General features: G+C 38.2%; 1 protein-coding gene across 6 annotated transcripts in view; it reads right to left on the bottom strand.

The window, feature by feature from the left end:
• Nucleotides 1-13,273, bottom strand: part of LOC140190616 (zinc finger MYM-type protein 4-like) — a 226,463-nt gene that overhangs the window by 142,099 nt on the left and 71,091 nt on the right. For all 6 annotated transcript variants that reach the window (XM_072247324.1, XM_072247325.1, XM_072247326.1 and 3 more), the window contains one exon: nucleotides 10,677-10,743. In XM_072247324.1, coding sequence (XP_072103425.1) covers nucleotides 10,677-10,743 — 67 coding nt within the window. The remainder of the gene's footprint in view (nucleotides 1-10,676; nucleotides 10,744-13,273) is intronic.

Here is a 13,273-nt window from a genome sequence, read left to right as displayed (position 1 = left end):
TTAATTTATAGTATGGTGACGCTCATGCCTCAGATGATAGAAGTCTAGTGTACTGGAGGATATGAAGACGTGATGGGAAATAGCAAGCTTAGTGACACAACAATACATTGCATCTCTGCCTAAAAGAGATTCAAATCTTCGATGGCAATCCATTGCAGTACCATTCATTTGAGGGCTTTGAAGAATATAATTGAAGACAAGACTGACTATTATGGCAACTGTCTCTATTTTCTTGAACAGTTCACTGGAGGTAACCCTAAAGAGCTTGTCAAAAGTTGCCAACAAGACAGCCTAGAGCAAGGATAGCTAAAGGCCAAGGTTTTACAGCAGGAACATTCTGGTGACAAGCAGAAAATTGCTGCGGCCTATATGGAAAAGGCTCTTTCTTGGCCAATTATTAAATCGGAAGACTTAGAAGCTCTTCAAGACCACAGTCTTTTTTTTTTTAAAAGAGGCTGTTGCAATGTCACTGAAGTGCAGGACCTGCGTGAGCTGGCTATCCCTGTTAATATGATGAATGCCATAAAGAAATTGCCCTACAAACTTCGGGAAGACTAAAGATCGGCAGACTGTAAACTGTAAGAAAGTCACAACCGCAAGGTTACTTTCACTGACATCACTGACTTCATTGAATAACAAATAAAGATTGCTACACACCAAGTGTTTGGAAATATACGGGATACAACACCACCAGCTGTAGGCAAAGGTGTGAACGAAACCAAGCCAGAAATTCATTCTAAGGCTAAAGGAAGCAGCTTCTGTGAAAAATAAAGGTAACACTGAGCCCAGAACTGAAGAAAAGGATACAGACTCAAAACAAGCCATTAAAGAATCAAACACATAGCAAGTAACACCCTGGTACCTAATGGCCTTACAGAAGCTGGTGATCATGATTGTAAACTTCCTATAATTCCAGTTCAGGTGAAGTCTAAGAAGGATAACAAGACAGTGGTTACTCAGGCTTTCCTAGATCAAGTAGTACATCAGTATTCTGCACAGTGAGCCTCATGAACAAGCTCAACCTGACGGGAAAAGGAATATACATTCTCTTACGCACCATGAGCCAAGAAAAGGTTGTGAGTAGCTACATAATTTCAGAATTGGAAGTGGCTGGCTTAGATAGTTTAAACTACGGTGAACTGCCCTCATTAGAAGGATCTTCATAAAAGGTCTCACCTGAAGCATTTAACTTTGCTGGGAATTGAGTCTGAATTTGAACTGCTAATTAAGAGCGAATATGTCTAAGATAATGAAGCCGTTGCGTGTGACTTGCAGTGTTAATGATGGACCCCATGCAATCAGAACAATGTTGGGTTGGACTGTTAATGGGCCAGTGAAAGGAAACCTTGGTGGTGGAAGAGACTATGGCTGGTCAGAGCTGACAACAAGATTTCAGCTTTGAACTTGGAATATTTTTGGCAGCAGCAATTTAAGACAGGTTTCCCTGAATGTAGTATGTAGTCAAGAACAACCCAGTTTGTTAAGGGAAGATCACAATCTAGAGTAGACCGCTTACCAGTAAGAGAGTATTTGTGTGAATATTAAGACTTCATGTCTTCTGTGTTTTAGTAGCATGTAGTTGTAATTATTAGAGTATAATAATTAGGGGACTGTAATGTAGGAACCCTGCATCTGTTCTCTATCTGCATTGTATTCTGTGTTGCATGTTTATGATGGTAGCTAGTCATGTGAGTGGGGTGTAGCAATGACATATTTGTGTTTTGTTCAGATCAATTTGGGGCTGAGGACCGACGGATGTCATACCTTTTGTTAACCGCTTAATTTATGCTTAAGTACACTTAAATTACAATTAATTATGCTTAAGTTTCATCACTTCAAAACAGCATGTTTGCTGGTTGCTAATGAAGGATCAAGTATATTTCTTTGACTTTCTGAAAGATTATTATCGGAGTGATTGGAGAGAGCATCATGTACAATTGGTGGGAGTCACCAGCAGGAGCATTGGTTTTCTAGAAGAGCCACTACCGCAAGTATAGATGCTTTGAAGTCTCCATAGTTAGCAAAGTATGTGTAAACGTGACAATAGTATCTAAAAAAATTATACAAATACACAATTTACACAAATATTTGATTTCAAAGGTGCCTTAAGCCACAAGGCTACCTGTTGCAGCTGCCCAGGAAAGAAGATGTCAAGATGGTGTGGGAGAGAGCAGAGGCCTCTGTGGGCATGCTGGAATGGGTTGGAGGTTGGCCCCTCCCATTGGTGCTGTCCTCCGGTGTTCACTCAGTGGAAGAGTAAGCTCAACCAATCCGTTCTTAGCAATTATTTAGGCAGCAAACTATGTTACAGATTTATTATGGATACATTTCCTCATACAAGTAGCTTAAGGATGTCCAAGGCCTAGTGAAAGCAGAAAACAGTAATGATGGGATATAACCATAACATTTATCAACACATTCATTCCATTATCTTAAACCCTCTCCAATGTAAAAGTACAAAATAAAATTTGACTAAAAACTGAAATATCAATTTGCAACTTTTAAAAATATCAAGCAGCTGGAGGTTACAAAGACATATTAAGCAAACTCCAGATTATGACAACAAATACTTTTAGAAGGTTACCAAATTCTTTATTGGAATTGGTTTGCTATTGTCACATGTACAGAGCTACAGTGAAAAGCTCATTATGCATACTGTTCATACAGATCATTTCATGACACTCTGAGGTACAGCAACGTAAAACAATAACAATGCACATTAGAGCAGTGGTCCCCAACCACCGGGCCACGGACCGGTACCGGGCCGTGTGGAAACAATATGAGTCAGCTGCACCTTTCCTCATTCCCTGTCACGCACTGTTGAACTTGAACATAGGGCTGCCAACTGTTCCGTATTTGCCAGGACACCCCGTATATTGGGCTAAATTGGTTTGTCCCATACAGGACCGCCCTTGTCCCACTAAGGTAGAGCGTTCCTATGAAACCTTTCGTGCTGAAATGGTGTGAAGCAAAGAAGCAATTACCATTTATTTATATGGGAAAATTTTTTTGAGTGTTCCCAGACCCAAAAAAAACCTAACAAATCATACCAAATAACACATAAAACCGAAAATAAATAACACTAACATATAGTAAAAGCAGGAATATCATAAATATACAGCCTATATATAGTAGAAATAATGTATGTACAGAATACAGTAGTTGGGAAGATGAAGGCAAAACCGATTTGTGGGGGAAAAACGGCACCTACGCGCATGCGCACACCACATATGCACACGTCACGCATGCGCACACAGGTGCCCGCGCAAGGCTTCATGGTCATGGTAGTCTTTCCTGGGGTAAAGTGTCCTGGGATTTAACTGCTACTTTTGTCCTTTATCTGGGAGTGAGAAAGTTGGCAACCCTAACTGTAAAAGACATGTTGAAGTGAGTTAAACCCTACTTGAACAGCCCTCCCCCTCCCCCCCAATTGGCCAGTCCGCAAGAATATTGTCAATATTAAACCAGTCCGCGGTGCAAAGAAGGTTGGGGACACCCGCATTACAGCATAATATCTACAGAGAAAATAGTACAGGTAGCAATAAAGTGCAATTGAGGTAGATTGTAACCATAGTCTTCTAACAGCAGGATAGAAGCTGTCCTTGAGCCTAATATGTCTTTGGGATTTTTTTTGCTCGTCTGCCAATAGAAGAGGGGAGAAGAGAGAATGCCTGGGTTAGGTTGGGTTTTTGATTGTGCTGACTGCTTTACTGATAAGTACAAACAGAGTTCATGGAGGAGGGGCTGGTTTCTGCGATGTGCTGAACTGTGTCCACAACTCCTTGCCATTTCACGCGGTCACTTGCAGACCAGTTGCCATACCAAGTCATTACGTGTTCAGAAAAGATGCATTAATAAAAATTTGTAAGAGTCAACAAAAAGAGGCATTAGTGAGCTTTCTTGGCTGTGGCACCTATAAGGTTGACCCAGGACAGGTAATTAGTGATGTTCATCCTGGGAACTTGAAGCGCCAAACGTCCACAGTTTGCATTTGAAACGCTCCCCTTCCAAAAGTCAATGACCAACTCTTCTGTTCTTCTGGGTGTACATGATATACTGTGACGTTTTACGTGCAGTTCACAAAACTACTAGCTATTCTACTAAATATACTTCGAGACTATGATCACTGCAATCCGCAGCCTGTAATTTTCCTTCAGAAGGTGTGCTTTTGAATCATCTGAAAGACCTGCTGCTTTTGTAGTGTCCTGAAGGATTCGGCAAAATGGATTCTTAAGAATGTAGGTATAGCTGTCATAGCAGCCATTGCTCGAGCGGACTCAGATTGGCTGTACATCAGTTCCTTTACCGATCCAGTCTAAGTACCAAGCCAGATTAAAAAGATTAAGGTGCTGAGTTTGAAGGAAGAGTTCAATTTGATGTTCAGCTCACTTCTGTGTGCCAGCCAAGATCTCCCACCTGAGACCATCCCATCTGCTCGGATTTGACCAGTCTCCCTGTTGCCATCAGCTGGGCGCTGCAGGCATCTTGGATCCACAATGCAGGTTGAGGAGTAGTTGCTGGCCTGTTGCCATCAGACTCCTGGACCAGCTTCACTCGCCTCAACACTGAATGGACTGTACAGCTATTGCCTGCAGCGTAGGGCTCCTAGACTGACTTAATGTACTTCAGCACTGAACTGGCTCCACAGCTTTGGACTTTCGTGTGGGGACTCTGTGGTTCATGTTCTGTGTATTATTTGCTTATTTATTTTATTGTCTGCACAATTTGTTCTTCTTTCACACATTGGATGTTTGTCAGTTTTTCTGGGGGTTTTTGTGGATTGTATTGTGTTCCTTTTCATCGCTGCCTGTAAGAAGATGAATCTCAAGGTTGTATACGGTATACATACTCTCTTAATAAATGTACTTCAAACTTCATTAACATTGTGAGAAAGGTTATTGTCATGATACTGCATTATTAAACACTCCATATCTTTTCTGTAGTCCCAATCAATTTCCTTTGAGGTACACCCACTAGTGGTGATATCATCTGCAAACTCGAAGGTGGGGTTAGAGCAGAATCCGGCCACGAAGTCATGAGTGTACAGGGAGTAGAGTAGGGGTCTAAGGATGCAAGAGCGCATCAATGTTTAGAATAATTGTAGCAAAGGGTTTGTTGGCTATCTTTGCTGTTTGCAGTCTGTTGGTCAGGAAGTCAATAATCCAGTTGCAGAGAAGACGTTGACTCCCAGAGTCCAGAGTTTGGTGCTGAGTTTACTTGGAATTATAACACTGAAGGTGGAGCTATAGGCAATAAACAACAGTCTGACATAGGTGCTTCGTATATTTTCAGAAATAAATTTGAACAGTTCTTCAGAAACTTACCAATTTTTGATGGTTCATAAGTTTTTTGTCAGAAAACCAATTCAAATCCTCAGTGATATCACTGCTTCAGTTTGCAGTAGTTTCAAATACACTAGATTACGGTTAATTAGGGCAGCACTTATTAGGAACAAATCTTAAGGAACAAAAAGTAATAGAGCCAGGAATCTCCTCATTTATTTGAGACACTGTGCGGCTTAATTTGAGGAGGAGACTTGCTGAATCATTTCTAACTAGCTTCAGATGCATGCACTTGTGTGACCATTAGACACTGCACCATGCTTTGAGCGAAGTTTTTAAATTGTGTCAGTTGCATTTGTCTTTAAAAAGCAACGGTTTTTGTCATTGATAGTTGGTGAGAAATAAGCAGTAGGATAATTCCAGCTGTTTTGCTCACTGTGGTTTCGAGAATTCAGGCTTGGAAATGCCAGAGAAATGACCAGGATTAAAAATGAACCAATTTCACTACTTAGCAAGTTGGGACCTACAAAGAATTTGAAGGTATCGACAATCATATTGAATGTTACAATGAAAATGAAGATTTAGCACATTTTTGACCTAATGGTCAGTTCTCAAGGGGTAGTAATTTGTGGAGGGGATTTTAATATTAGATTAAATCCTATATTAGATTCTTCAAGAATAGTTACTCAGAATAAACCTCTGACTCGGAAAGTGAATTCATTGATGGAGGAGTTGGGAATTATAGATGTCTGGAAGGAATTACACCCTACTAGTAAAGATTATACATATTACTCTTTCCCTCATTCAGCCTATTCAAGGATAGACTATTTCTTTATCTTTAATACAGATAGACTCAGGATAAAAAACTGTAATATTGCAACAATTGATCTGTCGGATCATAGCCCAGTCTCTATGTCTCTAATCCTGGAAAGGAAAATGAGGAAAACACTATAGAGGCTAAACTCACATATACTCAATAACCCAAAAGTAATGGAGAGATTAAGGGGAGAAATCAAAGAATATCTAGACCTTAATGACACGGGAGAAACATCACCAGTGATTTTATGGGATACATTGAAAGCTGTACTGAGAGGGAAAATTATTTCCATTACTACTCACAAGAAAAAAATCAATGCACAAAAATTAGCAGACCTTCAAGGAAAATTAAAACAACTTCAAGTTGTAGATAGCAACAAAAGTAATTCAAATCGAAAACAGGAAATTAGGAAATAGCAAAGTGAAATTGACGATATTTATACGTTGGAAACTCAAAGAAATTTTCTTTACCTGAGACAAAAGAATTATGAAGTAGGAAGTAAATCAGCTAGATTATTAGCATATAAATTACGAAAACAACAAGCAGACAATACAATTCATGAAATAAAGAATCCAAAGACAAAGCTTGTGGAGAGTACAATAGGGAAAATTCAAGAGAGTTTTGAAACATATTATCGAGAGCTGTACTCTCAACCCCGGGCCCCCAATGAGCCCTATATAGACAGTGTATTGAATTTTTTAGATCTACCTAAACTTACAGATTTACAAAATGAAAGTTTATTAGAACCAGTAACTGTCAAAGAACTGAACGTGGCCATCTCTAGGTTAAAGGCTGGAAAGTCCCCGGGTTCTGATGGGTTTACCTCAGAGTGGTACAAGTCCCTGAAGACACAGTTAGCCCCATTACCACTTAACACCTTTAATTGGATCTTGCAGAAAGGAGAAACTCCACCTTCCTGGAGAGAAGCGATTATTTCAGTTATTCCTAAAGAGGGTAAAGATAAACTAGAATGTGGCAATTATCGGCCAATTAGTGTTCTTAATTTAGATTACAAACTATTTACATCTATATTAGCGCGCAGATTGGAAAAGCTTTTACCTGGCCTAATCCATTTAGACCAGACTGGATTTATTCAACAAAGGCAAACACAGGACAACATAAGGAGAACTCTGCACATATTAGAACAGGTTAATAAGAACGAGACAAAGACAATGGTAGTAGGATTGGACGCTGAGAAAGCTTTTGATTCGGTTAGTTGGGCATTCCTATACAGAGTGTTAGGAAGATTCGGCTTTCAAGAAAGGTTTATTAAAGTAATTCAGACTCTATATGACAGCCCTACAGCCCGAATTAAGATAAATGGGGACCTCTCTGACTCCTTCATCTTAGAGAGAGGCACTAGACAGGGATGCCCAATTTCTCCTCTCCTTTTTGCGCTATATATTGAACCGCTTGCCCAACTAATAAGACAGAGCGAAATCGTAAAAGGTATCAAGGTGGCAGGGATTGAACAGAAAGTGGCGTTATTCGCAGATGATGTTTTGGTCTATCTGAGTGAACCAGAAAAATCATTTATAGGATTGTTTACACTGTTGGATGACTTTGGGAAAATATCAGGTTATAAAATAAATGTAAAGAAAACGCAGGTTATGTCCCTAAATTATACACCATCCAAAAAATTGCAGGATACATACGATCTTAAGTGGGAAGCTAAATCATTAAAATATTTAGGAATAACCCTGCCGAAGGATCTTTCAACACTGTCACAGGTAAATTATGGGCCATTAATCTCAGAGATAAAAGCAGATATGCATAGATGGAATCTTATCCCCTTTTTAAGTTTAAATTCAAGGATAAATACTATAAAAATGAATATTCTTCCTCAGTTATTGTACCTTTTCCGTACTTTACCGGTGGAGGTGAATGATAATCAATTCAGGGAATGGGACAAATGGATTTCCCGCTTCATTTGGCAAGGAAGAAAACCTAGAATTCGATATAACACCTTACAGTTAGGGAAGGAAGGAGGAGGTATGGTTCTTCCTTGCCTGAGAAACTATTTTTATGCCTCACAGATAACCCCTTTGTTTTATTGGTGTAATAAGGAATACAAGGCTAGATGGAAGGAAATAGAATTTGGATTAGTTGACAGTTTTCCTCTTCAGGCCTCAATAGCTGACAAAGGATTGATGGCCCAGTTGGAAAGATTTAATAATGCTTGGATAAATCTTACATTAAAAGTATGGCAGAAGGTGGTTAATTTATGTGGAATTAACAACATGTTAAAACTCTTTAGATGGTGTGCATATGATACCGAATTCCTTCCCAACAGAGGAGATAAAAGATTTGAGCTATGGATAAAGAAAGGTCTTACAACCTACCTCTCATTTATAGATAAAAGAGTATTACAAGGTTTCCAAATCCTGCAGGACAAACATGGCCTAGAACATAATGACTTTTTTTAGGTACCTTCAAATACGAAACTATGTTAACCAGAGTTGTAGATATACAGAACTATCAACAGTAGAATTAGAATTTTTCAAGATTCTGAATTCGGTTTGCAGTTCAATACCTAGTAAATCAGTTTCTCACCTATATAATGCACTCTCCCATGCTAAAAATGTAAATACACTGTATATTAAAGAGAAGTGGGAGAAAGAAGCGGGGTTGGTACTTTCAGAGGAGGCTTGGGGGAAAATCTGCAGCTTTCAATGGTCCTCGACTAATTCTTTGACTTGGAGAGAACATTGTTGGAAAAACATTATAAGATACTTCAAGACCCCATATCAGGAAAAATATAAAGATACAAATGTGATGTGTTGGAGAAGATGCGGCTCCAAGGAGGCAAATCATTTTCATATTTTCTGGGATTGCCCTAAATTAAGTCTATTTTGGGAAGGTATTCATAGAACATTAGTTAAGGTACTTAGGTCCCAGATACCTCTGAACTTTGAGACGCTCTATTTGGGGCATGTATTGTTCCTTGAACAGAAGGAAGATATAAAGTTGCTGCAGGCCCTCTTAGCGGCAAGTAAGAAATCAATCACTAGAAAATGGCTAAATCCAATACCACCTACATTAGAAGATTGGTACGAAATTATCTTGGAAATACTTAAAATGGAAAAGTTGACTTACTCCCTGAGAACTCAAAAAGAAAAATTTTATCAAATCTGGAATAAAGGGATTGAATATATAACCCCAATGCGAGCAGACTTTAGATGACTCTCCTAATGAGACTCTCCTAATGATTGCTCTTCTCATCAACACAGTAATATTGCTAACGTAAGCACCCCTAGTTTAAATGTTTGGTTCTTTTTTTGGAAAATAGAGAATTAACACAAGTAAAGGGAAAGATTTGGGAAAGGGATAAAAAATGAAAAAATTAAGTAAATAAGTACATAGGGATTGGATAATTATGTCTGCGGGCAGGAGCAAGCATGAACAAATTAGGATGTAATATAGGTACTATTACAATGGTTGGTAATATAGGCTTGTATACAAAATTTTGGACCAGTGGAAATGGTCCAGAAGGGTTGTGTGGAAACTATTACCACCATTTTTCTTAACAACTAATTTCATTACTTAGCCTAATAGGTTAGATTTACCACAGTACATAATTATCTATTTAAATGTTTATTTTCCTTTTATATCATCTCAATGTGTACTTAAGAATGTATAAATAATTGTAGTTTTATACATATAAAAAATGGAAAAGGTTATATGTGTGAAAAAAGTACATGATATTTGTGAATTCCTTATCCAAATAACAATAAAATTTAAAAAAAAGAAAATGAAGCTTTAGAGGATGCAATCATCGAAAGAGTCGTATGAAGGCAGTCCATTATCCATGATCTGATATTGTTGGTTTGAAAAGAACTCGACTTGAATGAATTCCTCCACTAATAATAATTAGAAACTAATGCAGTTTTATAGTACTGCAGTAGTGCTGGTAATGTTCCAATTTGCTCTGAATTTCATTTAAACACATAATTTGTTACTCAGTGTGTCTTTCGTATACTTTTTAACGATTTCCATGAGACCAGCTAACTGGGGCTGTTGCTTAATTGGGCCAAAATGTACTAACCCCGACGGATCGTAATTGACCAGAATCAAGTATCTGAACAATGCACACCATAAAATCCAGCTTTATTTCCCCGCTGTTTAGCCGTCCAATCTTAAGCACTGATACAACTGAGTAACATAATTAATCTCCACGTTTTCAGCATTTACTATACAATAAACCTCACCTAAAAGGTGGTCAGAAAACACCAACTTCATGGAGTACAATTTTCACAAACTTGTTTCCAATTCTCTTCATTATTCACATCACTCTTCTCTTTCTAACTCTGCATAATTTCACTCTTAGTATCACTTCAGAAGATTCATCAGTACTTAATAAAATCTTACATCGGAAATCAATTTCCACACAAGTTGATTAGAAACAAAAATTAACTTTTTCTAAATATTTAACAGGTATTAAACTAATATGTAAAGAAAATATTTTGAACTGTAAAAGCTACTTTGTGTACAGCAAAGTATTAATAAATCTAGTCTTTCAGAAGATTAATAAAATATTGTTTATTAATAAGCTAAACATTCAAAACTGAAGCACTTACTAGCATCTCCATCTTCTTCCCAAGTGCCAGGAGAACGACAAGCTGAATTACTAAGAAACTCTTCATCCTACATAAGTCAAAATGGGGAGGGAGAAAAAAGTAGGTCATCATTCAATAAAACAGCACTGTTCCACAACTTGTCTCCAGTAAGTTAAATGACCACAAAACTCACTTTATTCGACACACTCGTTAACTAATTCTTTTTCAATTAAAAATTCTTCAATGTACTTTTCCCATCTTCATCCTTCCACATCTCTACAACTTAAAACATGGCTATTTTCTAATTTTTATTATTGTGATAAAGTTATCAACTTGAAAAGTTAGCTATTTCTCTCTCCAGATGTCTCCTGACTTGAATCTTCACAGTACTTCTCATCAATACTGAGTACACTATTTAAACAATCGCAGTCTAGGTTCAAAAAAAAATGTGAACCTTTGGGGTAATGCCTTCTACAAAAGCTATTTGGAGTGGGGTGTTCCAATCAATGAGTGGAGATTGAAGGTGTGAGTTGTAGAGGTGCCCTGCTCTATAAAAAAAAGACACAGAAAGTCAGTTACTGATAGAGCCTGCTCTTCTCAAGAAAGATCTGTGTATGTGCACCACGCCACAATCAAAACAACTATTGCCTCTTTCAGCTCAGGTGGCTGAAGGAGTTCGGTGCGAGTCCCCAAATCCTCAGAACTTTCTATAGGGGCACCATCGAGAGCATCCTGACTAGTTGTGTCACCACATGGTACAGGAACTGTACTACCCTCAATCACAGGGACGGACTTTCTCTATTCAGGACACTTACAGCAGCAGGTGCATAAAAAGGGACTGGGAGATCATCAGGGACTCCAGCCACCACTGTTCCAGCTGTTTCCCTCTGGGAAATGGTACCGCAGCATGAAGTCCATGACCAACAGGCTCCAGGAAAACTTCTTTCACCAGGCCATTGGATTTATCAATACACATTGATCCAATTGCATATCTGACTGTACATACAAGTATACGGAACAATTATGTATAGAATCTTGTGTCTGGGCAATATCCTCCCACATTTCCCCTCTTTATTGCTTGTGTATTGCAACACAGACGCAACAAAGATTTTTATTCCCTTATTGTGAGGTGGATGTAAGAAATAAAATAAATTCTAAATTCTATCAGAAAACCTTAGAAGTATTGTACAGATGCATGAAACTGGAAAAGACTACATGAGCATTGCTAAAGACCCGAGCGTTCATCAGTCCATAGTAAGAGAAACTGTGTACGAATGGAGGAAATTCAGCACTGTTGCTACTCTCCCAAGGAATGAGCATCCTGCAAAGATTACACATTCAGCACAATGTGCAGTGCTGAAGCAGGTGAAAAAGAATCCAAGGGCAAAAGATCTTCAGAAATATCTCCAACTTGCTGAAGTCCCCATTCATGTGTCCACTATAAGAAAAAAAACACTAAACAAGAATGGTGTTCATGGAAGGATACCACAGGAAACCACTGTTCTCCAAAAGTAAAATGCTGCACATCTCAAATTTGTTTTTAAAAAAAGCATCTAGTTCCATAACACTTTTGGGACAACATTCTGTGGACAGATGAGACCAAAGTCGAACTCTTTGGCCAAAATGCACACCACTATGTTTAGAGGGAAATGGGCACTGCACAGCAACACCAAAACCTCACCCCAACTGTGAAGCATGGAGGAAGGAATATCATGGTTTGGGGTTGCTTTACTGCCTCAGGGCCTGGACAGCTTTCAATCGTTGAGGGAACAATGAATTGAAAATTGTATTAAGACATTTTAGAGGAGAATATCAGGGTAACGGCCTGTCACCTGAAGCTTAATAGAAGTTGGATAATGCAACAAGATGATGATCCAAAACACAAGAGTAAATCAACCACAGAATGGTTTAAAAAGAAGAAAATTCATACTTTGGAGTGGCCACGTCAGAGTCCAGACCTTAACCCAATTGAGATGCTATGGCATGACCTGAAGAGTGCTGTTCATGAAAGGCATCCCAGAAATATTGAAGAACTGAAACAGTTTTGTATGGAGGAATGGTCTAAAATTACTCCTCACCCATTGTACAAGTCTGATCAGCAGCTACAAGAAACTTTTGCTAGAGCATACTGCTGCTAAAGGAGATTCTACCAATTATTAAATACAAGGGTTCACATACTTCTTCCAGCCTGGACTGTGAATGATTAAACGATGTGTTCAATAAAGACATGAAAAGTACATGAAAATCAGACCAGATTTTATGTGTAATTAGTGTAGAAAAACAGGCAATTGCAAAGGGTTCACAAACTTTTTCTTGCAACTATACTTTTGAAATTGTTTCCTGCCACATATTCAAATATTCTTTTCTTTTTCAATCTTTTTATTAATTTCATAGAATGAAAACATAACATAATACAAATAATAGGAGATACATTGTTACAGTTAAAATAATTGTAAGACCAAATAGTGTAAATTGACAAAACTCCCAATCGTGTAGAATAGAAATGAATAATACAAAGCAAAAAAAACTAAAAAAAATATGAAAAAGAAAAAAAAACCCTATCCCAAAAAAAAAACTAAACAGAATAAGTCAACTAAACTAAAGACTTGGGCAGTACT

This window comes from Mobula birostris, chromosome 30 (assembly GCF_030028105.1).
Source record: "Mobula birostris isolate sMobBir1 chromosome 30, sMobBir1.hap1, whole genome shotgun sequence".
NCBI classification, from domain to species: Eukaryota; Metazoa; Chordata; class Chondrichthyes; order Myliobatiformes; family Myliobatidae; genus Mobula; species Mobula birostris.
This window is presented reverse-complemented; position numbering and strand designations above follow the sequence as displayed.